The sequence below is a fragment of the Chlamydotis macqueenii genome, chromosome 2, assembly GCF_036417535.1.
Source record: "Chlamydotis macqueenii isolate bChlMac1 chromosome 2, bChlMac1.mat, whole genome shotgun sequence".
In the NCBI taxonomy this organism is placed as follows: Eukaryota; Metazoa; Chordata; class Aves; order Otidiformes; family Otididae; genus Chlamydotis; species Chlamydotis macqueenii.
Genome location: NC_141557.1, coordinates 43,446,485 through 43,472,182, shown reverse-complemented (window position 1 = coordinate 43,472,182; position 25,698 = coordinate 43,446,485). Strand labels below are relative to the sequence as shown.

The 25,698-nt window shown below is 38.7% G+C and overlaps 1 protein-coding gene across 1 annotated transcript in view; it reads left to right on the top strand.

The window, feature by feature from the left end:
• The window catches only part of GADL1 (GAD like acidic amino acid decarboxylase 1), an 84,400-nt gene that overhangs the window by 27,238 nt on the left and 31,464 nt on the right, over positions 1 to 25,698 (top strand). The window contains exons 10-14 of the mRNA XM_086742741.1: positions 5,718 to 5,782; positions 6,038 to 6,119; positions 13,018 to 13,217; positions 17,556 to 17,607; positions 20,694 to 20,783. Of these exons, the coding sequence (XP_086598867.1) occupies positions 5,718 to 5,782; positions 6,038 to 6,119; positions 13,018 to 13,217; positions 17,556 to 17,607; positions 20,694 to 20,783 (489 nt within the window). The remainder of the gene's footprint in view (positions 1 to 5,717; positions 5,783 to 6,037; positions 6,120 to 13,017; positions 13,218 to 17,555; positions 17,608 to 20,693; positions 20,784 to 25,698) is intronic.

The window sequence follows — 25,698 nt, the reverse complement described above, 5'->3', positions numbered from 1 at the left end:
TGACTCAGATGATTTTCAGGAGAAGTGCAGCATTCACATTAGGTGCTAGTCTCTTGCGTGTCTTGTGTATAGTTGGTGGAAAGATGGATCTGTGTTGGATCTTGGTTGAGTTGAATAGATGTGGCTAGAGCCATCTCCAATGGCTGCAGGAGAACAATGGGTAGTCTCCTAACCTATTCCTGTAGTTGAGTAATTAAAGTTAGGTAGGGTGAACCTGGGCCATATTATGAACTGTACTTTATAGGCAGTTGATAGTGTTTTGCAAAGAATTAACTTTCTTCTTCCAATTTTGCCTCATGTTAAGCTAAGGTAAAAATGTCAGTTAATTTTCTGTTTGAATAGTGACTGTAGCTGTCATATATTAATTGATTCCTGGTAGAAGGACAAATGTACAGTAATAAATTGGGTTTATGTTCTAGAAAACCAATCGTACTGTTAAGATTTGATTCATGTTATGAACGTCTCAATGGTTCTTGGGAGTTCTGTCAGTGTTTTTTCCATCTTTCCTTTCACCCTCTGTTGAAGAGTTGAGTGGATGGCTGCTTCTTTATTTTTTGTTTAAAGTTTCTAGCTGTATTTATATGGGAACAGGGTATGGGGAAGAGACTGAAAGCTTTCCATTTAAGTGACATCAGGCATACATATATATACAAATGTGCTATGGTAAAAGGAGCAGACTGTAATTCATAACATGACCCTTTGTCACTCACACTACCATTAAAAATAGATTTACTAGAATGTTATGTGAAATGATACAATGAGACCAGGCATCTGCCATTCAGAACTTGTGTACAGGAAACATAGTGGAGAGTTGGATTTTTCTTCTTTGTTTTTAAGGAAGTCCACCTCCTTCTAGCCTTATAGGCAAGAATATAATATTCAAAAGCTTTGAGGATCTACATTTCTCTGAAAGGCCTGGCTTCTCCTTGAATTATTTACTCATTATGCAGTCTGATTTATAACAAGTGCGTACTGCTTTTTGGGCCTAATGTAACTTTGGAGGAAAAAACATATAGTACCATTAAAACAAAGATTTTAAAACAGGGAAAGTTCTGTCTAATTTAGGACTTCTTGTGTATCATTTATGGGAATCAGGATTGTCTACTGCAAATGGTCTCGAGCTGTTTATAAGAATGTCTTATATGAATGTCAGTGGTGTTATTTCCAGATTTACACTGATGTAGCTCATTTCAGAATGTTTTCTGATCCCCAAAATTGATATGTTTGCCTTAGGGAGACTCTTTTCATTAAACATTAAATGATAAACCTCATGATTCTCAGGAAGGGCAAAAGGGAGAATGTCAACATAAAATCAGTGGGCTTCAGGAAGATAAAGAGTAGATAAGTCTCCCTGTGAGAGATAAACTTAAAGAGGAAAAGAGAGTTAAGGAAAAAGTTATTTTAAGAAGATAATACCAGTAGGCCCAAACTGTCTCAGCAATTGAGCCATTCAACAGTCTAAGTCTAAGACTATAACCAGGATTGTGCACATTACAGTATTGTTGTGGTTTAGCCCTAATTGGGAATCTTGTACCACACAGCTGCTCGCTCACCCTCCCCTTCCGTAGTGGGATGGGGGAGAGAATCAGGAAGACAGTGAAACTCATGGATTGATATGAAGACAGTTTTCTGGAACAGCAAAGGAAGATGACAATAATAAAAAAATATAGGGATACTCAAATATACAAAAGAAATAATACACAATTTCTCACCACCTGACGTCCCAATGGCTGGTACAGCCTGTCCTGAGCAGTGATCACAGAAACGAAACCAAGGAGCAAGCAAAGGAGCAAGACAGAACTGCCCCCCCTGGCCAACTCCCAATTATATACTGAGCGTGATGTTTATGGCATGGATTACTCTCTTTGGTCAACTTGGGTCAACTGTACTGGCTATATCCCTCCCAGTTTCCTGCACCTGTGCATTAGTGAATCCTGGGAAGCTGGAAAGTGTCCTTGGTCTCTTTAGCAACAGCTCATAACATCAGTGTATTTATCAACATTCTTCACATACCAAATCCGGTACTAAATCCAAAACACAGCAGCTACTGCGCAGAAAATTAACACTATCCCAGACAAAACCAGGACAAGTATCCATACACACATTCCAGTTGCTTATTGTATTCTATCTTACATCTGTGATGCTTTTCTTAATGACTTGCTTTGCATCATCAATGTGCACTGAAGCTCTGGCACTTATGTATGTCATGGGTTATGTTCATGTAGCTTTGAATACTGTATATTCATATGTATTTGAATACTATGTATTTCTTCCTTGCTAGTCCTTACTTTGACTTTTTTTTCCTATGGCTAGACTAGTACAGAAAATCAGCTTTGACCTATTAGCCCGTGCTTAGCTAATTAGTTTAATCACACTGCGAACTCTGTCATTCAGCTATAAGCAGTTTGTTGCATATGAAACACAGCCATTTTCTCATATCCAGCTAGCAATTACCTTGCATGGAACACAGTTATAATAATAATCTTTGTCTTTTGAGCCAGTCTGCATTGCTCCCAGCTGGATTTGTCACAAACAAAATGTTTCAGTCTAGTTTGATCAATCCACCTTCCTTGTCTCATGGATGGAGGAGAAGCAGTTAACTTTATTATGTCTTGGGAACATCTAGTCTGAAAGCCAGAGAAACATTGCCAGGCTGCAGCTGTGCAGTGAGTGAAAACCTGGATGGAAAATGATACTTAGAGAGCGGTTACCAGTGGTTCACTGAAAGGGGAGAAAATTTTGAGTAGCATTCCACAGATATCCATTCTAGGTTAGAAGTTATGTGAGTATTTTCATTAATAACTTGGATGAAAAAGAATACACTGACTAAATTTGAAGATGACATAAAACTGCAAGAGGCAGTGGGAGGACAAGATTGGAAATCAAAGAGATCTTGACAGTTTGGAGAAAAAAGTGGAAAAACTAGGCTATAGTTCAATAACGATAGTGCTCTAGGTTTAAGCTGTAAAAATTAACTCCATAAAGACAGGCTGGGGATTGTTGACTAGACAGCAGATCTTCAGAAAAAGATCTGGAGTTTGCCGTACATTGCAAATCAGTGATTGTAAGCATTTTCAAATAGGTTTCAGTGTCTTTCAGAATGGAATAAAGATACATGAAATAATTGTCTCTCTGCTTGGTGCTCCATCTGCTTTATCTAGATTGTGTTGAAATAAAAAGATACATTTCTAGAAGGTTAAGGATCTATAGGAGAAACATTAGAAAAAAGTAGAGCGGTGAGGATAAACAGAACCATACCCAGAAATTGTGACCAATGAGGAAAGATCGGAAGCACTGATGTTATTTAACCTGGAAAAGACAAGCAGATGATACATAATAGCCTACAGATGCTTTAAAATCTGCTACAAAAAGAAAAGGAATAAGCTGTTCCCCTGACCGCTGCAGGTATGACAAGAGGTAACACTGTTTAGGACTGACGTTTTCAGTCCTTAGCCGTTGTTATTGTTAAACACAAATTAAGTGGTTAAGTTGTGCAGCCTCAGTCATTAGAAGTCCTTAAAAACAGACAAAGCCAGTGATATCCAGTCTTCTTAGATCCCTTCTCATTCATTTTTTTTTGGTTTTTGCTGGCCCTGGATCCCTAAGTGTTTGGTCTTTGAACTGGGTGAGGAAGCACAGAGCACAAATTCATCTCATAGATGGAGATGCCTGGAGCTCCGTTACTATCATCCCTCTCTTCCAGATCTCCAGCAGTAGTTTTTAAAACAAAGGCAGAAAGCCTTGTCAATAGCGCTGTGGAGGCAGCCATTGTTGATGTCTCTCTGCATTTTATTTTTCACTTTGATGCTAACCACAAGCTGGATGTGTTCTTTGATTAATAATCTCTAGAAAAGACCAGTGTTTGGCAGAAGTGACTGTGGCTAATCCTGCCTTTGGGGGTGGCACACTGTTGAGATGACCCCTTTGAGGGTCTTTCCAGTCCTGTTTTTCAGAGACAGTGTGGAAATGTCAACTTTTTCACACATAGACACCTTTGGATGCAAATTTTTAAAAGATTTATTATATTTCAATGGGTTGCTTATGAATTATGAAAATCACGGAATAACTTTGTGACTGTTTTGACTTTATCATGGAATGAGAAGAGTAAAATCTGTCTGTGAACAGGAAGATCAGTTTGATTGCCCTCCCAATAAAATGGCTAATTAGAGCTAGCTGGAGCTAGCAATCCTGTCACAGGATTGCTATGAAGTTTTAGACAAATAATTTCCTGCCTTAAGTCCCACCTGTAGATTGAGCAGCAGCCCTTTCCTCAGCAAGGGTGTTGTGAGCATGACAACATAAAATATGATGTGGTGCATTAATGTACTGCGTTAATGAGAATGACATATGTTAAGATGAGTTATTAACCTTTCATTTCCCTTGTGAGCCTTTACAGTTCCTGCCTCCCAGAGATAGCAGATCTTATTCCTAATGTATGGCCTGTGGAGCAAATACTGATGCTAAATTTGTAGATTAGCTATCGCATCTGTTTCTTTCAAGGAAAAAAAAAACAAAAGCCAAACAAGCGTATGTTCTCCATGCTTAGATCATGAATCTTCACATCAGTGATTTCTTCTTCATTAGCCCAAAATTTATGAATTTTTTTTTTTTTCCCAAATAAGCTGAATCCAAGTGTGTTTGGTGGACCGATGCCTCCTGTGTGTCTCTGAGGAGCTTTTCTTATGTCACAGGAATTTGTTTTAGTGGGTTCTGCCTGCATGAACATTGAAAATCCTTTTTTTTTTTTTTTTTGGTACTTAATTTCTCGAATGCACTGTATGACATGCCTACTGTTTGTTGTGTGTTCTCACCACCACACCCCCATGGACAAATATTGTTTGAGAACTGAAGATTCATAGCAGCTGGTGGGTGAAATCCAATCCTTGCAGAATTTATGAATGAGAATCACCTTCCCTGACTCCAGTTGCCCAGAAGTTAAACGTGGCTAATATAATCTTGTTGCCTGGGTTTCTTCTATAGTCCATGGAGAGAGACATCTGCCGAAGATGTCACCCAAAGACAGGTATCTGGAATAGATAAGATGACAGTCAATAAGGAGTTTCAGTGTAGAGTTCCTCAATACAGAGAAGGCCTAAATGATTCTTAGACCACACACCTACTTCTTAGATGGCCTGAGGGTGATGTGGCAAGTCTTACTCCATTTTAACATCAGTTGGATTGCTGGTAACAGAAATGCTGCTATTGCCTACTCACTGACTTTGCTTTTCATATCCAAACTTTGTGGAAAATCTGAGCCTGGACTTTGCAATTGGTGGAGGTTATCATTCTATCCTCAACTGCCCTTGTGAATGTCTTGCAAAGAAAAGAGCTATCAGGAGGAAGATACGCAAAATGGGGCTTTCTGCTCCCACTGCTTAGGTTTAGGCGGGGGGAAAGCAAGCACCTCTGATTCAGTATCAGGAATGAGTCTGATCATGCAGGGACAATTCAGTTCATGCTCTTGCTTATACAGAAGAAACAGTGTAGTTTGTGGCTCACATAGTGGCACAAGCCATCAGCTCCTCTATTTCAGGCATTAGCCCCAGGCTGCCGTCTTTATTTGAGTAGATGATACTAAAGGCAAAATTTAGCCCACTGACAATGTAGTAAATTAAGTTTTAAATTGGATAAAACATAATCAGGAATTATTAGTTGAAGCATTATCAAAAGAACTTTATGCAGATAATATTATCTCGTCTCTGTAAATGTTCCAACAGGCTTCTTGGGGTGGCTCGGCTTTGATATCAAGGAAGCATTGCAGACTTCTTCATGGCATCCACAGGTAAGTTGGTTCATGGGCACATTTACCAGCAACTGAGATGAAAGTTGTGTGGCCTATTGGCTTCCGTGAGAGTTGCTTTTTCCAAAATACATGTTACTATTAATTGGAGAGATTTCTGAACCTATAGGTTTGTGGAGGAAAAAAAGAGAAATTTGATTTGTCTGCTTAGATTGTGTTTGGCCATTTTTGATTCCCTAGTACCCATGATTATAGGTGCAATTTCCATCTCCCTTTCTCTGTTTATAAATTTCACAGGGCTGACTCTGTCGCCTGGAATCCCCATAAAATGCTGTTGGCAGGAATCCAGTGCTGTGCTTTTCTGGTGAAAGACAACTCTGTAAGTCCTCCTCTCCTTTTTGGTGTGGGTTTTTTTTTTTTGTTTTTTTTTTTTAATGTACTAGGCTGTCATTGCTCTAGAATGGAAGTGGAAATAATTAAAAAACAACTGCAAGTCAGTTTTACTACACTGTGGTGCAAAGGCTGAATGATACTATTTTGAATTTCACCACAAAATTAATAAAGGGTGAATAGGAGAGCAGGGTCAAACTGATCCAAGTCACTGTACTCACCAGTGGTCAAACTTTGCAGCTAGTGCCCTTGCTAATTAACTTCTGTACATGATTAGCATTCACAATTGAGTATTTTGTCTGCAGCACTTAAACACTGAGCTCATCAAAGTCCTCAGAATAGCTGTCATCCGTTGGGACTGCAGCAGTACTGCAGCTCCTCTTCGCATTCCATTACATGGGTGCACCGGAGTGGGGAAGAAGAGGGATAAAAGTCAGAGCACATGCAGGTAAAGGTGCTGAGCCTTTTTTTCCTCACTCTACTAGTTCTTCCTCATCACCAGGGTAATTTAGGATTTCCAAAAGCCATGACTAATTAAAAGGTCTAGCAAGCAAACAATAGAGCTCTGATCTCAAGTGGCACAAAAGTGAGATGAGTCTGCAATGTGGTGAAAGTCTCTGCTTACATCTTTGTAGAATTCTTCTGTCTTAATGAAGAAACCAATAAGAGGTTAATTATTTCAAGACCTATACCAAACTCAGCCCTACTGAAACTTATGTCCATTCTTCACCATTAGAGTTGAATTTTAGCTTATGCTTCATAGATTATGAATGACTGAATATCATGAGGATATGGGGTCCCCGATGTTTGCATCGCTATTTTGTGGCCATGGTTTGTAAATCACTTTTATAGATCTGTATCAAAACAGGTGATAGTTTCTATTCAGCTGCTAGTGTTTAGCTGTCCATGTAGTTGGTTACTAACTCCTGGTAGTAAGAACTTAGGAGGACCAAAAAGCATAGATGCTAATCAGTGATCTCTTGGAGCTGATTGCTCCAAGTCAGGGGTGAGACATGGCAGGACAGCAAGGGAAAGTGTGCATCCTCATTTCCTTAGACTAGAGTCTGTGGGATTAAAGAGGATTAGACTCCAGGACTACCTGTCCATCACTTTCTCTTTATTCCAGGATGAAAAACAAGCAGAATGATGTTATTGACTAAGACTAATGTGGTGCCTTAATTGCAGGCTTGGGAAGAATTTAGTGCTATATTTTTGACTAATTAGGCCCAGTACATAGATATAGCCTCAGGTAATGATTAGACTACTTGGGCTGCATAGTGGAAATTTCTCAGGAAGGAAGAGGAAAGAAACGGAGAGGAATGAAATATTCTAGCTGCCTTGGCATTTAGAATCACTTTACAAACACTGTTCCAACTTCGGGGCTCTGGCAGCCTTTCTGTATTCTCCTTCTATGAAATGTAACATCTGACAGAGCAATCCTAAATCACAGCTAGGCAATGTTGTGCTGGAAGTACTTGTGGACCTGAATCCTAGGCTGTTGGGGGGTGAAAACACAAATATTACTGATCATACAGTCAGATCCTGTTGTACAGTGAAACATGTTCTGGAAAGTAGAAAACTTCTCTGCATGGGGAGGAGAGAGCATTTTACTTTGTGTTTAATTCCTGGAAAATTGGCACTTACATGTTTTGTGTATGTGCCAGTGCAGTCTTTATAGGCAAACAGAAGCAGGTATGAATTTGAGTACTTTCTTATCCTTTTTTTTCAAGTGTTGGAATATAAATCTTTAAGGAAAAAAGATCAAATGCATATTTAAGGCACTTTGGCAGAAAGGCCTTTCTTCACTTTGATTCTCTCCAAACCAGATCTGGAGGAGGCAGCTGGACCCAGTTTCCCATTAAAAATGCTATTGTCACACCAGTAAGAGTATGGAAGAGTACATGTATCAGTTCCTCACTTCAGAGCTTGTTCTACTGCTCCTAAATTACATAAATACCTGTGGCTGCAGATGAAGCATACATTTATATGTGAACATATTTCCTTCACACTGTGGTTAGGATGCCTCAGCGGTAGCTGGATGCTGAGATGAAAGTTTGGCACACATTGCTCTGCTAGTGAATGTTCAAGGAACCTCAGGTAGTTTCTGAAGTGGTGAATTCTGCAAGAAATCAGAGCAGCAAAATGTTGAGCATAGATGTTGAGTCCCATTTATGAATCAAGCCCTAGCTCCCTTTGAGGGCCTGATTGAGGAAGTTTTGTTAGCCTGGCTTCCCATTTGCTTTGAGGTCCATTTGGAAACTGGACTACCTCAGGATTAGGGGTACATGATTATAAGTGGACAAATAATCCCCAATCTCCTTAAGTTGTTTTTCTTTCTCTCTCTTTTTAATTTTTTTTAATGTATAGATTGTTTAACAAGCTCAAGCTTTGTATTTTACTTTATGTATGCAAAGATAATCTTTAGAAGTAATCTTCACATTTCTGATGTAGGAGTAACACTGTGATTTCCCATTAGCAAAAGTAATAGTGATTGGTTTTGTTTGGTTTGGGGTTTTTTTTTTGCCACATAGCATCAATAAAATGATGTGATTTAGCAGTGTTAATAGGCTTAAGACATTGCAGCTGGATTATTAGAATGAAACATTGTATTTAAATATTTTCCTATACAGATTTAAAAAAAAAAAGTGAAATTGCAATAAAATAGTATCTTCCAGCCATAGTGAAACAAAACTGGAATAATTTCCAGAGAAGGTAGAGATAGAAAAGAGAAATAAGTGTTTGACTTGATCAGGAGGGAGAAGCCTTTTCACCAAAGGGGAAGAGAGATTGGTTAATCCTCTGTAAAAGCTCAGATCAATGATAGTAGTTCTTCAGTGTTTAAAGCACTCAAGAAATTCACAGCTATCCTTTTTTCACATACCCTGAGTAAGTTTCATCACTTTTGTAATAAGATAAACTTACTGAGAAAACACTTGTATTACTGTGGTGTGAATTGCAGTGACTGTTTAAACACAAAGCTAGATGGACCGATATTCTCAAAACATTATTGAGTTAACTTTGTTCTTACATGTTCTTAAAATGCTATGAATCAGTCTTGGGTTGTACATGCTCCCTTCAGACCACAGATCTACTCCAATTTGCACTTGCTGTAATCTGTATAAACGTGAATATTGTCACCATATAAATAGAGAACTAATGTTTATCACCAGTGCCAAAGTTCTGTGACTCGTTGGAGTGTAGCATTAGGTTAGGTATTAGCAATCAATTCTAGGTAATGAGCAGAATTTTCACTTATTAGTTAAAAATAAAGTCTCAAAGAATGTAGCTAATGAAGTCTCAGTTTAGCACAGAATATAATTGATTGAGGTGATCATGGTAGCCACCTACAGTGTAAACACTTCTTCATCATTAGCAGTGTCACAAAGATATCTGCTGCTCTGATTCCTTTCCAGGGCAGCTCCAGTGCACTGCTTTTGAGAATTTTCAAATATGCCATTCAAAAGATTGTCCTTATTGCTTCAGATGAGGCAAATCAGGAAGATGTTTGTCTTAAGGAAAAAGCTTGGGGAAAAAGATGTTTTGTTAATAAAATTGAAATTCACTTTTAAGTAGCAATGGAAATGGAAAGAGATCAGAAGGTCTGCTGTAGATAAATGTGTTCAGTGAGAAAAATAAGTTGAATTATGAAACCAGAGCTCTTATATATTGATTTCTGTTTCAATAGTTATTTGTTTATTCACCATTAATTGTAACACACAACAGCTATCTATAGACTTTGTCAAAAGCAAAAGCTATTGGAAACTTCATAGTGGACTGGGGCATCCATGAAAATAGTATTTCCATTTTCTAAACTTGAACAGCCCCAGTATAGGCAGAGACTACAGTTAGTCTTAGTAAAAAGGGTAGAAAGATAAAAGATACTGAAGAATGAATCTCAAATTTGTCAAATGGGACAGTTCTAATGAGATTTTTGCAATTCTTCTGAACAGATGGAGCAGCTCAGTTACTGTGTGCAGAACTGTTGGGTTCTTCTTGGGACTGAGAATGTTGCGTTAGAAAGCATACTTTTTCTCCTTTGTTTAATATTTTTTTTTATTGGTCTGGCATATTTGTTTCTCTCTCAGAAAGCATGATTTTTATTTCTTCTCCTGTCTGCTCTAGTGATGTGCTGGAGGACATTGCTATACTTGCCTCTGGAGATTGGCAATAGGCAATATGTTCAGCAGAATTTCTTGAGCATGTTCTATTATTAGTAATAGAACTAGTAAGATAAGGACATGGGAAGAGATCATCAAGCCAGCATGTTGTGTCATCTTTGGATGCACCAGGAGAGTAGGACAATACCTGCTTTTTTGGTTGATATATATATATTTTTTTTTTTAAAATGAAATATCTTCCGAGAAATTTGAAGTCACTCAGAGATAGTGAACTATTTGTTCTTGTTGGGTTTTCACTCTAGAGCATTTGTTTTTAAACTATGAAACTGCAGCTGTACTGTGATCTTAAGTGAACTTCTCAGTCTTTCTGTAATATTACCAACTGAGTTTAGATTTCTGGTGACAAACAAAAGTTATTATTTCTCAGATGACAGGCATGAGGGGAACTAATATCCTTTTATGTCCTCTGTTGTGCACCTGTAGTACATTCTGATAAGGCAGAAGATAGTCTCACATTTATCTATTGCACTATACACTCACTGTAGAAACCCTGTGCAAAATTTTAAAGTCAGTAAGCGACAAAGCAATGAAATCTCTGGATGTAGCTTTTTTTTTTTTTTTTTTTTTTTTAAATACCATGTCTGGTAACTTATTTCCCCTGAAAATCAAGGTATGGAGATCTAAATGAATAGGGCACAATGGCTGACAAACAGATTCTTGTTCCTGTTGTGCAGCTGCTGGCCAGAAAACACAAAGCTGGAGAAAAGTTGTGAAGGATGAATGCTTCTGTGATTGACTTTTCTTCAGTTTCTAATGTCATCTTCTTGCTTTCTTTTTCTGAGAAAGTGGAAAGTAGGTGTGGGAATCTTAGATACTGCAAAAAACTGTGCCCAGCACTGCCTTTCCAGCTCTGGCTACTGTGTGCTGCAGCAGCATATTACCACTCTGATGACTGCAGAGGGAGAACAGCTGCTGCCCCTTTTTTTTTCCCCAAGCTGTAACACAAACTGGCTTTTCACAAGGCTGAATGTGCTGGTCCTGTGGCTTGAATTCAGGATGAATTTGATATCCTTTTTGCAAACCAACGATATTACAATGGGATTGTCAAGCCCCTGCAGAAGTTGTGGAGAAACCTTTAGTGGTGTTCTCCTTTTGTGCTGTATGAATAGGTGCACAGGTTGGTTTTTTAGTTTGTTTTGTTTTTAGTATTGGAGGGAATTGAAAAGGCTAGGAGGGACGGAGACTTATTCTGTGTATGCTAGTGGATTATTTCTGCTTTGGATTTTTTTTGTCTTGACCTTTTTTTCTCTATTTCATTGCCAGTTCCAAAGTTATCAGTAGTATATTGTAATGTAGATCAAGAATTGTACCACTGTTATGGGAATGTGACACTTTAAATTCAGACTTGCATCAGATGCAGAGAATTGGATGAAATGTTAAATGCTTTTTCAGTTGGTTCAAACTGAAGAGTGATGTTGGATTGGAAAACGAATTGTACTCTTTGAGATACTGTTTAGCAACTTCTGTCGTGTTGTCCACTTCTGTTCTGTGGTCTGTTCTGGATGGAAGACTTCTAGTTCAATTGTCACTTAAATACACATTTGCACATCTGAATCAGGTGCTGTAGCCATGTTTTTAGCCTCACTTGCATATCTATTTTAGTATTATCTTATAGATTGTTTGGGGTTTTTTTTTAACCTACTTCTACTATCACTGACAAATCTGCAATCCTTTCTGTCTCCTAGGCTCCTTGTAGAGCCATCCTCAACTATGCTTTTTGTAACTTGCTTTCTGCTAGCCCTTCTCTCATAGTATTACAGAGTACACTTTGATATTTCACTCTTTGCCAATGGCCAGTCCTGTACCTCTTCTCCTCCTCTACACCTTTAAACCTGTATTAGAATCTCTGCTTTGTTTCTCAGCTTTGTTCTTTGCTGGAACATGGCACTGTACTCATTTATCTTTGTCTGTTTTCTGCTACTTGTCTCTGCCCAGGCAGCCTCTCAGAAATTGGAGACTGAAGATTGCTGAATAAAAATAATTTCATTAACAAATGAAATTATTTTAGGGTATGCTAAAGTATCTTTTCTGAGGCTTATTTTCAAATGTTAAATTTGCCAGAACTGGAAAAAGAGACAAAAATTTGAGTTATACTAATCTCTGATTGGTGTTTCCACTCTAACAGTCAGATAGCCTATGCTAAATCCTCAGAGGCTGTCTTTTCTGGTAAGGGCTAAACACTTTGTTTTTTGGGGCTAAAATCTTCCCTACCTGCAACTGTGTCGTGTGTAAAGTTGTTTTTCAGATGAAAGAAGAAATAGACTGAGCCATTTATGAACATGTAGAAAGGTCCTCAGGGGCTGTTTTTGCCATCTATAGACTGGAGCAGTGGACACAGGCTTCTCCTTGTCCTCTCTCTTTCCCACACACGTATGTCTTTGGGCAACTGTTTCTGTGGTACCCGCTCCCATGGTTTCTTGAGATCTGAGTCAGAATTCCTTTTCAACCTGCAACTCTTCAGTGACACTATGAAGAAAATAAAAAAAAAAACCCCTTTCCTCCTTTCCTTGTTGACAGTGCTGACTTCATAGAGTTCAGGTTCATCCAGGGTTCTTATACCACACCATAAGCTTTGGATAGTTTCCTGCACATCCAGTGCTGTTTTACTAAGCGGTTGATACAGATGAGAAAAAAAGGCTTTAACTTGTGAAGATTAAAAGGTTTGAAAATGCTTATCAGCAATCTAAGCCTCTGTTGTGTTTCTAATAGGGCCTCCTGAAGAAGTGTTACTCTGCCAAGGCCGCGTACCTCTTCCAGCAGGACAAGTTCTACGACGTCAGCTATGACACTGGTGACAAGTCCATTCAGTGCAGCAGACGTCCAGATGCCTTCAAATTCTGGCTGATGTGGAAAGCATTGGGAACCACAGGCCTCGAGGAGAGAGTAAACAGGGCACTGGCTTTGGCTAGGTACCGCCTCACAATTTTGAATATGTCTAGTCTGTTTAATTGACTGAAATGTTGACACTGCTGATACTTCTTATCCTGGAACAGACCACATTGTTACTTTTCTCCCCTCTTCTACCCTTTTGTTTCTGTATAATAGAAGGAACTAATAGCAATAATAATTGGTATTATTACATTTACTACCATATTTAATACTAATTATTACTTTTAGCAATAAGCATAGATGTTGGTAAGAATAGAATTTCAAATTAGACTATCAGTCTACATTTTTTTAACATTTATGTTATCTGAACCAGACGTAGGACAGTGTTTACCAATACCCACTCTTCGAACTCACAACTCTGTGTTCTCATGTTAATGCAAAAGCAGCCACATGTGCCATGCTCTGAGGCGTGTCTAGCGAGAAGTGAATTTGCCATTCTTCTGTTCACTTCATTCTTCATGACTGAGGAAATGTGGAAAGCCGATGATGCTCTGTTAATGTTAGGATGTCATAGAGGTATATGAAGGCATATTGTTCTGAGATACTGCTTGGTTTTTCCTCTACAGATTTACTGAAGTTCTTAATACTTACAGTATGTTCTGTTAGGGACTGAAGAACCTTTTTCTTGTGACCTGCCCCTCAACCCGCTCTGTCCAGTTTTACTAAGTTTATTGTCTTGCAGCACTGACTTTCGCAAATGAACTCTGCAAAATTCTTGCTAGAAGGTGTTTCTAATGTGATGGTGATGTCTCACTTTCTGGGAAGAGTGTCTTCTCATAGGAGAAATAGTATTGAAATAAGATAATGATCCATTAAAAGCAATTCACTTGAAGTATAATATTTGCTCAGAATTTATACGAGATAAACCACAATGAAATACTCACCCGTTCCTCGGCTAGCTACACACTATGTTAAGTCAAATAATTAATATTTAAAAACAGTCACCCATATCATATTGCCATTTTATTTTCGATGTGGACTACCAAGTTGAAAAGAATTGAATGTTTACTCCAGTGAGAACTGAAGGAATAGTCTCATTTTAATGAAGTCACTTAAAGAAAAGGTAAAAATATCCATGACCTAAACTCAGAGTGGATTAGAAGGGAATAAAAAGAAAGAAGCAAAACCAGAAAAGCCCAAATGTGCTGTGGCTTTTTTCTCTTTGTTTCTTCAAAGCCACTCATTGTTTGGCTGGTTAAGTGTTCCTTAACATATTCTGGTTAAATTGCTCCTTGGTTTTCTTCCAAAGCATTGTACTATTCTGTGTCTGTACAGAGTAAGTATTTCATTCCATTATCAGTAGGAGAATTCAGCCTTATCAAGGTCACTGGCCAAGGTCGTTTGACAGAGAGTGTAGTGATTAATGACCTTTCTGAGATCGATATTTTCTTTGAATGTTAAGATTCAGCTGGTAACACTTCTAAGTTGTCTCTTTTTTTTTTTTTCTTGAAGAAGAAATTTAATTCTTAGTCATTATCTGATGAAGTATATTCTTTACAGTAGCTGCATTGTTATCTTGAGTTTACATGGACATGGGCACTTTGCAGCTGAGACATCAGGTTTACTGGGCTCTATGCCAGGTTTCCTAACTACTCAACAGCTGTGCAGCCTTTCTCCTGATTTGTTACAGTAGGTTTTACTTTGATGTTGCAGAGATAGTTATTTCCTGAATGCAAAACTGAATTAATTCTGTAACTAGTCCACTGGCTACAAAACTCGAGACCAAGATAACTTTTTTTTTTTTTTGTTTCCATGTCCAGGCAGAGCTGCAAAGTTTTCAGGGTAATTGCAGGCATGTACTTCTGTTGCATCAAACTTTGTTTATTGGCTATTCCGTTAATTTCTTCTTGTTCTGGAGATGAATCATGTTTTCAGTGTGTTAGATATCTCAGGAACATTGAGGTGCTACCTATACGGAAAGGTTTATTTTTAAAATACCTGCAGTACAGCATCCTGCTGATCACTTCAGAAATTTTTTTGCTGGTTTTTCCCCTCCCCCTCCCAATTATTTTTGATGCAGGGATGTTGCTTTATGAAGTTCACTAAAAAGAAAATAGAAGGAAACTGCTTTTAGAATACAACTATAACCACCTCTGCATTTTGTGCTTCAGCATCTTTGCAGTTTTTCTGCCTGATTCCTCTTCTGACACCCACTCTTAGCAGACATATGTCTACTTTCATTGCAGCGCTCCACCCCTCATTTTCTGCAAGGCTTAATCATAGCAAATACCACTTCTCTGTGCACTCCAGTCCTCACTGAGACTCAGGACCTTCTGGTGTTCTACAACTGTGACACGATAATAAAATTTCACTGTCAACTGTGGAATGATGCACAGAGTAAATCGCTCCATTGCCATCAAATGGTCCTGGCAAGATAAATCATAGGTGATGGATTTTCTAATGGCTGCCTTCTTAGGCTATTGGCAATGTAGTTAAGACCATGATTAACAGCATTGTGAGCTTGAGCGACATCAGATATCATATGTCAGATGGTGATATTAAAAAAAGGGACTTGCGGTAAGAGGGAAGGGTATTAAGTATTGTAAAATAGCTCTAACAATTCAAGACCACAAAAAAAGGTTTATTTTTCATGATTTATTTAAAAAAAATAAATTGAGGGCCACTGTCCTGTGAATAGCCTGCTGATTTTGCTGAATGTTGGTTTTACGCCACAGACAAGTGTCTTCTAATCAACAGGACAAAAGCACTGAGCTTAGTTTACTTAAGACAATTCCCCTACAGAAGCAGGTTCTCCTGAACACTCTCACATGATACCTAGCCTCCTGCTTACCTTTCAGCAAGTCTCTCGACCTAAACAGTAGTGCAGGCGTTAACAGCCAGGTAACGACCAAGTGCACACAGTAGGGTCTACGTGATCATGGGAGAAAAGACCCAGAACCTCATCTTGTTGTGATGAGAGGAAGCATCTCAACAGTGCACAGTATGGTGCAACTCGCAGAGCTGTGTGTTGTGGGAACTAGCACGCTACCACAGCCATTGTTTTGCAGGGAAGTGTGCTAAGAGTTAATGAGTCACATGCACAATCCTTGTTAATGATAAACAGCGTGACAACTCCCCATGCTCTATTTTGAAAAATGTATACCATCTAGGGTATTGTTTACTGTCTCCCCAGCCAACCTGTTTCCACAGCACATCTGCAGAATAGCAGACATTGCAGATACAACCGTGCTAGTGGTGTCCCTGTGGGAGCAGGTTTCAGGCATGTGGATAGGACCAAAAGGGGTTATTTTGACAATGTTTTTCTTCCTCAAGTAGTAGATAAAAGAATTATTTGTGTGATGACCAGTAATGTAGCTGCAGGCAGGAAAATGCCAAATTAATGCAGCAAAACAACAAATTTGTACAAAATCCGTAGTTTAACCATCGCAGTTTTATTACTGTTAGACAGCAAAATCTTCATGTGGAAGACTAAAATACTGTTGAAATGGAAAAGCTGTGTGAATTTGAGGTGATTTCTTTGGAGTTTTCCTTGGGATGGCTTTGCGGGGGGAATAAAGCGAGAAGTCCTAGCTATGTCAAAGTGTCTTCTTTTCTTCACAATTCCTGTGTGATGTGTGCCATGGCAAAGTTGAGGTCATATTTAAAAAAAAAATTTCTATAAATTGAAGCTGTTTGGATCCAAAGTTTTGATTCAAACCCATCTTCCCATTGAAGGCTTCTGTGATTTTTTTGTACTGACAGATGAAAGAGAAAAGAAATACTTCGATGTATTGTTAGCATAGGATGCCCAGGGATTATTGTGCATCAGGGGCGGCTCACTGAATGGAAATGTGCACTGTTGTGTGCAGTGTGGAACAAGGATAGTATTGGGAAAATTGCTGGGCTTGAAGTACTTGGAGACTTTAAGATTCTGGGCTAAACTAAGAGGTCCTGGTGACAATAGTAGTGCAAGGGATGTCAGGGCAACCACAAAATGACATGGCAGCACAGCATCAGCAGTTGAGAAAAAGAGATGGAGGAATTAATTTGTAGAGAGCAACATCAACGAAAATTTGCATTGGGAAGGTTCACAGCCTGATGCAAATAGGATCAATTTGTGCCATGTGGCTCCGCTGAAAATCTGTGCCTGAGGACAGAATTTGACCTCTCCTCAGTGCTCCTTGGCTGGCTGTAGCTTTCATTTGTTTCCAGGAACTGGTAGCTCCTGTATTTTCACAGCAGGTAGAAATGAGGTTTAACTCTGTGGTTTCTGTGGGGGAAAAAAAAAAATGAAAAGAAAAAGAAAAAAAAAATAGAAAGAAAGGAGGAAAAAAAAATTGTATACACATTCAAGACTTGTTGTTGTCTGTATTTATTGTTTTGTTCTATGCTTTAAAACCCTGTGTTTTTAATCACAGATATCTGGTGGAGGAAATTAAGAAAAGAGAAGGATTCCAGCTTCTTTTAGAGGTAAGTGAAAATGGAACTGAGGTGTTGTTTTGGGGTGAGTTTTGTCTACTGTTTGATTTTGTTCTTTTTAACCATTTGACAATTTGTATTTGAAGTATATAATTAGCTTTATGTATTGGAGATGCATAGATATGATTGAACATAACATGCTCTGTATTCCCTGCCATCACTCTGCCTATTTTCCTAGGTTTTGGGCCTGTATTGCCTCAGGGGGTATAGATGGAGCACTTTTCTGTGAAAGGGAAGAGTCTGGCTTCAAAAAAGCAGTGCTTGCCAGACTTGTGGATAACAGTGTATGCTGCATGGAAGAATATTTTGATCCTAAAAATAGACTTTTCATCATTCAAGTCCATGTTTTTTTTCCTTAATTCTGTTTCTACACCCACCTTCCTAATAATACCCCAAAGTTGTGTTTCTCACTTGTCTTTGCTAAACCTGTCTGCTTTTTACCTGTTGGTGGTCTTGCTTAGGGGAAAGTGGGTAAAAGGAACAGAACTGAAGTGCTGTTTTTCCACCTATCCTCAGCTCTTTGGTTAATAAGGCTAGTATCTGGGGATGATGAAAAGACCTGTAATTTTTAGAAAAAACTTTCCACATTGTTGAAAGTGTACGTGTGTGAAAGATAGCTAGGTATGTAGTGTGGGGAAGAAGGGAACACACAGAGGAGGAAGGGAAATGGAGTAAGAGCCACACATGAAGACTGTCAAACCATAACGATGCAGCTTTGGTTTATGCTTGCTGATGCCACGAGTATTCCAGGTTAGGCTAGAAGAAATATGAAATATACAAAATATTTTATACTATTCATACAATATAAATTTTTCCCTTTAATTTTGAAAACTGCAAATTTGAAAGTGCATACTGGGAAACTTTAAATGGAGTGAAAAATTCTGGACCAGTGGTACATAACTGGGTTACTAAAGTGGCAAGTCTGTTAAAAGCTTTCTGTTTTCTATTATTGTAGAGCTTAGCAGAGAGCCCAGATCCACTGTAAATGCGAAGGCTGTTGGTGAGAGCAGAGACTGCTGTTTAGTTCCTGGAGGAACAGGGCACCTGGATTAAAAGTGAGCTTGGAGGGAGTGGTATAGTATGGGCTATGAGAAGGAAATTGAGGAAGGGTTAAGAAAAGGCTTTCAGGAGTGCAGGAGGACAAACAGGGAGAATTCAAAGACAGACTGCAGCTAGGCCCAGTTATGTGAGCCTTTTCTGAAAAGAAGTTGGACTTTGGACAAGAAGCTCAGGAAGATGATCGTTTCATACGTGCAGTGAGGAAAGTCCTGTAACGAGAACTGCCTCTACGGCCTGGAAATGCCACTTGTGCTTGAGTCATCTTGAGGGCTTCTGTGGTATAATTGCTTAGCTGCTTGGATAAGAGCTGTGACAAGATAACCAGAAATAGAGTGAAGCATGGCAGGGGATAGTTAAGTTTTTCTAGGATGAATGGTATTTTCAGAGGGGGATGATGTATTTGATGTGTGAAAGGAAACTGAGATAATCAAGAAGGCAATATAGGCAATGGCAATATGGTAATATATGCCATCTGCCTACTCCTGCCATCTGATTTAAAATAGTTTTAAAATAAACCCTTTAACAGCGAGCTAGTGCTTGTGCTCATGAGGAAGCTGCTGCCTTTTCAGGGTCTGTGTTTATGTATGTACTCAATGCGTGCTCTTTGGGGAAAGAAATGGGACTTTAAGAGTTGAGCTTTATTTCATTCAGTGGCAGCAGGTGGCAGGTTTGCAGCTCTGTTCCTGCTGACAATGATATTCTTCTTGATGATTAAATTGCATTTAATGCATTCTTTGAAGCCAGGCGGAAAACGATATGAGCAGTTCCCTGTGCCCTTTTATGAAAGAACACGTCTCAGCTGGCGGGCTCTCCTCATTCAGGAGACTGCCTGGGATTGTGATAGCAGCTGCATTCACAGCGCGGGGCAAAGAGATGGTGTGACCCAGCTACCAAGCTCCTTTTAACTTGTTTTTAATTTTTTTTTCTTTCAACTAGTACTAATGAGGATGGCGTGTGTGAGTTTAGAATCCATGTTATAATCTAGACCCCAGTTAAATATGGTGTTGCAAATAATGCAGGTCAAGTTTGAGTGAGTGGTTTTATGGGTAATGTTGGATGTGATTAGAAGGCATATCTATTCCTCATGCTATTTTACCTGTACAGGTGAAAAAAAAAAAAAAAATTGTTCAAAATTAGCAGAAAATGTAGAGACACCTTGGGCTGGTCTTCTAGGAACATTTTCTCAATCATATATGAAACAGAAACCTTATAAGCACAAAATGCCTTATTTTATAATGCATAGTGAACAGCTGTTCTTGTTGGGAGTCTTGCAGCTAACTCTGCTGAGTTTAAAGGCAAAATTTTTCTGGTGGGAAGCAGAGATGTGGAGTCTCAGTCTTTACTCAAAAAGCCTGCTTAGATATTTGTAAAGATATATCCAGGATATGGCACATACCCTGCAAGGGGTCCTGAGATTCTTATAAGATATGGAAATTGAGAAAGCCAACATTAGCTCCAGCACTGTGTACTGTGCCATATGATATATGATATAAAGGGAGATTGGCATTGGTTAGTAGAAAAATAACTAGGTGTCCAAGTGGTAAATGGTGACAAGAATTGAGTTTGTGTGTTTTGCGTAAAATGTCTCACAGGAGATTTCCATTTAAAAAACACTAAAAAGAAAATGTATTATTTTCTTTAAAGTTGCTTCAATTTTGAAATCTGTAAGTTGCCTCTCTATGCCTCTCCTGAACTTTTTTCCTTACCAAAGTTTTTAGTGAGCGAAGCAGAGTTAAATATGTATGCAGGAAGAAGAAATGAAAAAGAATCCCCAACAGGTTTCCTTTTTCTGGCAGCAGGAAGAGAAATAGGTGATAGGAAAACTATTTGTAGTTTCAAAAAAGGAAAACAGAAGGTGAGTTGGAGGAGGAAGTTTTAATGGAAAGGGTATAAACTCAAAGGCTTCCCCCCCCCCCCCCCCCCCAAAAAATATTAAAATGGAACTTTTTATGAGCTATAAGATGTGTTCCTGTCCTTTTTGTTTTATCTCATAAGAAATCACTTGTTCTCCTGTTTAGCCGGAGTATGCAAATGTTTGCTTTTGGTACATTCCGCCAAGCTTGAGAAAAATGGAAGACGGACCTGAATTTTGGCAGAAGCTACACCAGGTGAGTGTCACATGAACAGTGTTACCTGTAGCTTACTGATTTTCTGTGTGCCAGGTACGAATGTGAAATAGCCCTTGGCTTTGTTCACCATTAACCTATTAGTAAAATGGGGATTTAATCCTTAAATAGATGTTGGTAGGATTTAAGTTTGTTCTCTGTTTAGACAAGGCTAATTATTTTTTGTTCTTAATGTAAGAGATGCAGGCATTTATGGTATTCAACTTACTATCAAAGCTGTTAGCAGCTGGCAGAACTGAGAGAAGAGGAATAGTGTTGTCTGAATCTCTTGTGTAGACAAGAGTATTCATTACATGCTTCAGACTCCTTAATGCTGTCCTTGGAATTTGTCTGGTGTTATCTATGATAATCTATGATAATACAAGTGAGGAAATGCTTAAGATTACATTTCTGATGTTAAACAACCCAGAAATGACAACAGGAATACAATGAGGAAAAACATCATTGGTGAGTGTTTTGGTAACTCTTTGCCAACCTAGTAGAAAATCATGAACATATTGAAAAAAGTAGCAGTAAAATTTTGAAGTTACTAGTGGCAAATTTAAGACTTAATTAAGAAGCCAGTAGAGACTGGTATTATGTTTTACTGAATAAGCTATTCTGTCAGGAATTGAATTTAATTCATTGTTTGCTTCTCTCTGTAGCAGCTTTGGTGGTCTACATTTATTTTTTCCCAGAATTTGCTACTAGAAATTTAAACTAGAACATAGATGTGTATACCATATGCATGCTTTCATATGGTATACATACTATATATACATGCATAGTTCCAATAACATCTGCTCCTATTTCAGCAGCTTTCCTTTTACAGCAATTACTTTCCATTTATGGTGGATGCTGGTGTCTTTAGGGGTGAGGCCTTCCTTAACTGTGTCTGTGTTGTTTTGGAAAGTATATTTAATTTTTGCAGTACAAAGCCATGTGTAGCCACAGCGTGGATACAAGGGCTTTCCAGCTAGTGTCAATTTGCCGATGCAAATAGCATAGTCATTATATTAGTGTTACATTAATCAGTACAAATATATGACTGGGCAAGAAGGAATGCATCCTGATCAGCAAGGTGTAAGTGATAAGAAAATGAAGACTGGAGAGGTTGTTGCGTTATGCCATTGACAGGCAGATGGGGATGTGTACAGTTTCTTGACTGCAAGTGCTTCCTGAATATTCCCATCATTTCACTAAAATGAACATTAAAATGCTTTAATTCAATTTGGTTATCCATACAACATTTAAACATCCCAGTTATTTTGTTTACCCAGAAATCAATCTTCTTTTTTGTTGACCTACATATCTGACAATAATTAAGGAAATTGATGTCTTAAAAATCCCTTGACCAAGTAATTGATGTTATTCAACTGCTTGTTCAGCAATATTGTTCAGAATAACACTTCCAAGGTTAGTTATGTGAATTTTAGTGCTTGTGAAAGTTGATAAGCAAATAGCTCTGATCTCAAGTCCTCCACTTCATGAAGAATTTGCACAGACCTGTGTAAAATAACCCTGAAGGTTTTATGCTGTACTGGCTCTTCTCCAGCTTCCATGGCCAACTTTGTGTGGAAATGTGTCAGGGCTGACTGGATTGCAGTGTGATACCTAATTCTGATGTCAGTCTTCTAGGTGTCCTTCATCAATTGTGTCTCTCAGAAGCGCTTTTTTTTTTTGTTGTTGTTTTTTTTTTTGTGTGGCTGTTTGTTTGTTTTAAAGTCTAGAGCTTTGGACTTTAGGTATAAAATTTACCCACTTCAGAGTTGCCAACAGGCAAACCAGAAAGGTGATAGGAAAGAGTGGCCTGGAGGATTTGGGTCAGCCACTAGCTGGTTGGTTGAGTCATCACCTGAACACTTTAGGGAATGAGAAACAATGTGGTGGTAGGCAAGTAAAGAACAGCATAAATGGTACGTTAATCCGTTAGTGGTTGAAACTGGAAATTCTGTGCACGTCCACCGTCTTACAACACTTTCATCTTTTGGGATTACAGCATGAATTGGCTGCGTAGTGAAACTGGTTCTACAGACAGTGCAGCAAGGCTTTGGATTCAGTTGGGTGGTCCAAGACAGTCCATGCCCAGAACATATTGCGGTACTCTGAGTGCATAGCAGATGGCGTAACCCATAAAGGAAGCTGCAATGTAAGGTGTTTTTCAGTAACATTCTTCACAAATAAGTGAAGAAGGATTTCCTCGTGTAGAAACCATACAAATAGGCACTCTGTGCTAACTGGGAGCTACTGTTACATTCACCTGGAAGTATCTGTAAGTGGTGTTATTTTGTAATTGCGAGCTGGGGGCAGTTGTGTCTGCCCTGGAACTGACATAACTGACAGGATGAAGGAACAATTGTTTTGCTAGTGCTGTCTGTGCCCCCTTGTGGTATTTTTGCTCCTCTTCTCTTATGACACACCGTTAAAATTGGCTTTGTTTACTGTAAAGAACGGTCAGTATGTCACAGAGTCACAGTGAGAAAAGTATAACTAGAAATTACAAGCCAGAAATGGAAGAAAGGGGAGAAGTACAAAATCGAAGCCTAGACCATTCAAATTTTCTTATTTTTTTCCACAACTACAAATATCTATGCATATTCTTATTTGTAACAATCTTCTCTAGAAATTCAAAACTCAACTTTCTCAGCTCATGATGAAGTGTCTCCAGATGATGCAGAATTAGCTAATTGTTAGTAATACTGTCTCTGGAAAGCATCCTGGCAACACAGAGGGTGCTAGGGCACAAGGAAGGGTTTGGAAGGACGTATCTGGAACTATTGCTATCCTATTGCTAACCCAGCCAGCCAGCCATGCCTTGGGCATTCTGGATCAGCTTGTAGTCTGCTCAGATTCAGTGTGGTCTAGAAGACTAAGAGGGAGACACAGAAATAACCATCTTTAACAGATCCCTCCTCCTATGAGAGCCTGGCTTTGCCGAAGGCTCCTGGAGCATAACTGTAGATAGACTACTGGGTATTGAATACTGCTCAGTAAAGAAGTCTAACGGTATATTGCTAAGTACCACTTTAGACCTCAAAGTTGGGGTTAAAAAATTGTCAGTAGTTCCTGATAGGTCTTTTATGCCATGCTAGACTTTGCCTGTTCTGTAGGTCTAAACAATGTATGCTAGAGAATCATATTTCCAATGATTCAGTAAAGCTTTTATACAAAGTTGTTAGTCCCAATTACTCAAAATTCTAGCATTTCAGACTCAGACTCTGCTTTTGTGGTGTGATTGAGATTTTTTGTTTTGTTTTGTTTGCTTTCTGCCCTTTTGTGAATTTTTGGACTAATAATACAAAATTTATTGGCTATATTAGAAGGCTCAGGATACAATTTAATACCGAAGCCTTTATAGCTTGGAATGCCATTTTTGCCCCTCCCCTCTCCCTGTTAGTAAAAGGTAACCTTATCCCTGCCTTTCCCACCCGACTTGAGAGAAGAATATAGCTGTCTGCTATCTGAAGGCATATTTGTAAAATAGCCTGTCATGCTGACTGGTGTTGTGATACATTTATATAATGAGAGGTTTCATATCAAAGCAGAAATGTAAGGAGGTTGAAGTGGTGTTGCCTTGGCAACCTCTGAATCTTGTGGTCTTTGTGGTATAAATCAAACACTAATCAAGGACTCGATTCAGTATTCTTTATGTATTCAAAATATCTATTGACTACAGAACGAGGTTTGAATGGGAAGGAAAAACAAGACCTCCAGTTGGTTATATTAATAATATTTGCCATCTAGATTTTGGAATAACATGAGATAAATGACATAGATTATAACCACAACATTGAATGCAGCAAGCCCAGGCTTATGCCCAAGAAAGGTCCCCAACATGTCACTGCAAGTATATTTGCACTTGGGATTTGTGTGCAAAATGTTGTTATGTGAATGCCTGGCATTCTTGCGTAATGTACTTTGGGGTTCTCTTATAATTGAAAAGAGAAAGAAAACAATTAACAATATTTTAATGTGTGTGTTTGCAGAGTAGTGGTGGAGACCTGTTTCTCTGAATGTTGCTTACATGAGTAATTTTTATGGTAACAGGTAGCCTACTGACTCTAGCATCTAGCTCTGTTTGACATGAGTTTCTGTGGAGGGCCATGTCAAATGGCAGGAAAATCAATGGTAAGATTTACGCAGAAGTGTATGGGAGTTAGATTGGCTAAATCATTGTGACTGACAGATCTGGAGCTGTTAATTAGTCATTTGTGAATACGGTACGTTGATCTAATTGTTTCTGATCTTGTGTGCTTTCTTGTTGCACTGAAATAACGTGATCATGTAGAAATACGTTTGGGGGAAAAAAAAACAAAGAAAAAGTGTGCGTCAAGTTCTAGGGTTTTTTTTTGTCAACATGTGAGGATTATTAAGTGATGGTGCCATCCCTTTTACTTTTTTGCTTTCTCTTAAAGCAACTTACAAATCTGTTGTGGACTTCAAGAAACAAAAATCTACAAGTGGGAGAGATTGCTTTGGCAGGTCTAAAAGAAGGACCTTCCAGGAGGATGGATTATTATTTTGGCGAATCAGATGGGACCTCTGAAGAGATTGTCTGAAGAAATTTGATTTGTCAGGGAAGTCCTCAGGGTCAACAGAAGCTCCAGATTCATTCTGTATAACTTGAGGCAGTTACCCAAGGAAGATACTTGAGGAGTTGGCACAATTTTCTCCCATCTTTAATGTGGAGAAGGAGAAGGGAAACTCGCAGATCATGGCTTGGGCAACTTACAGTTAGAAGCCCTCTCTGAAGAGACATTATTCAGGAGGGGAACCTTAGGGATGCCAGAATCCCAGCTTGACTGCTGTTAGTTCATAAACACAAGTCAGAAGAGCGCAACACTAAATCCTCAGCATGCTGTGTGCTGTTTTAGGCCTCTATTTTACAGCCTCCTAGAGGGAAGAGCTACAAAATTCC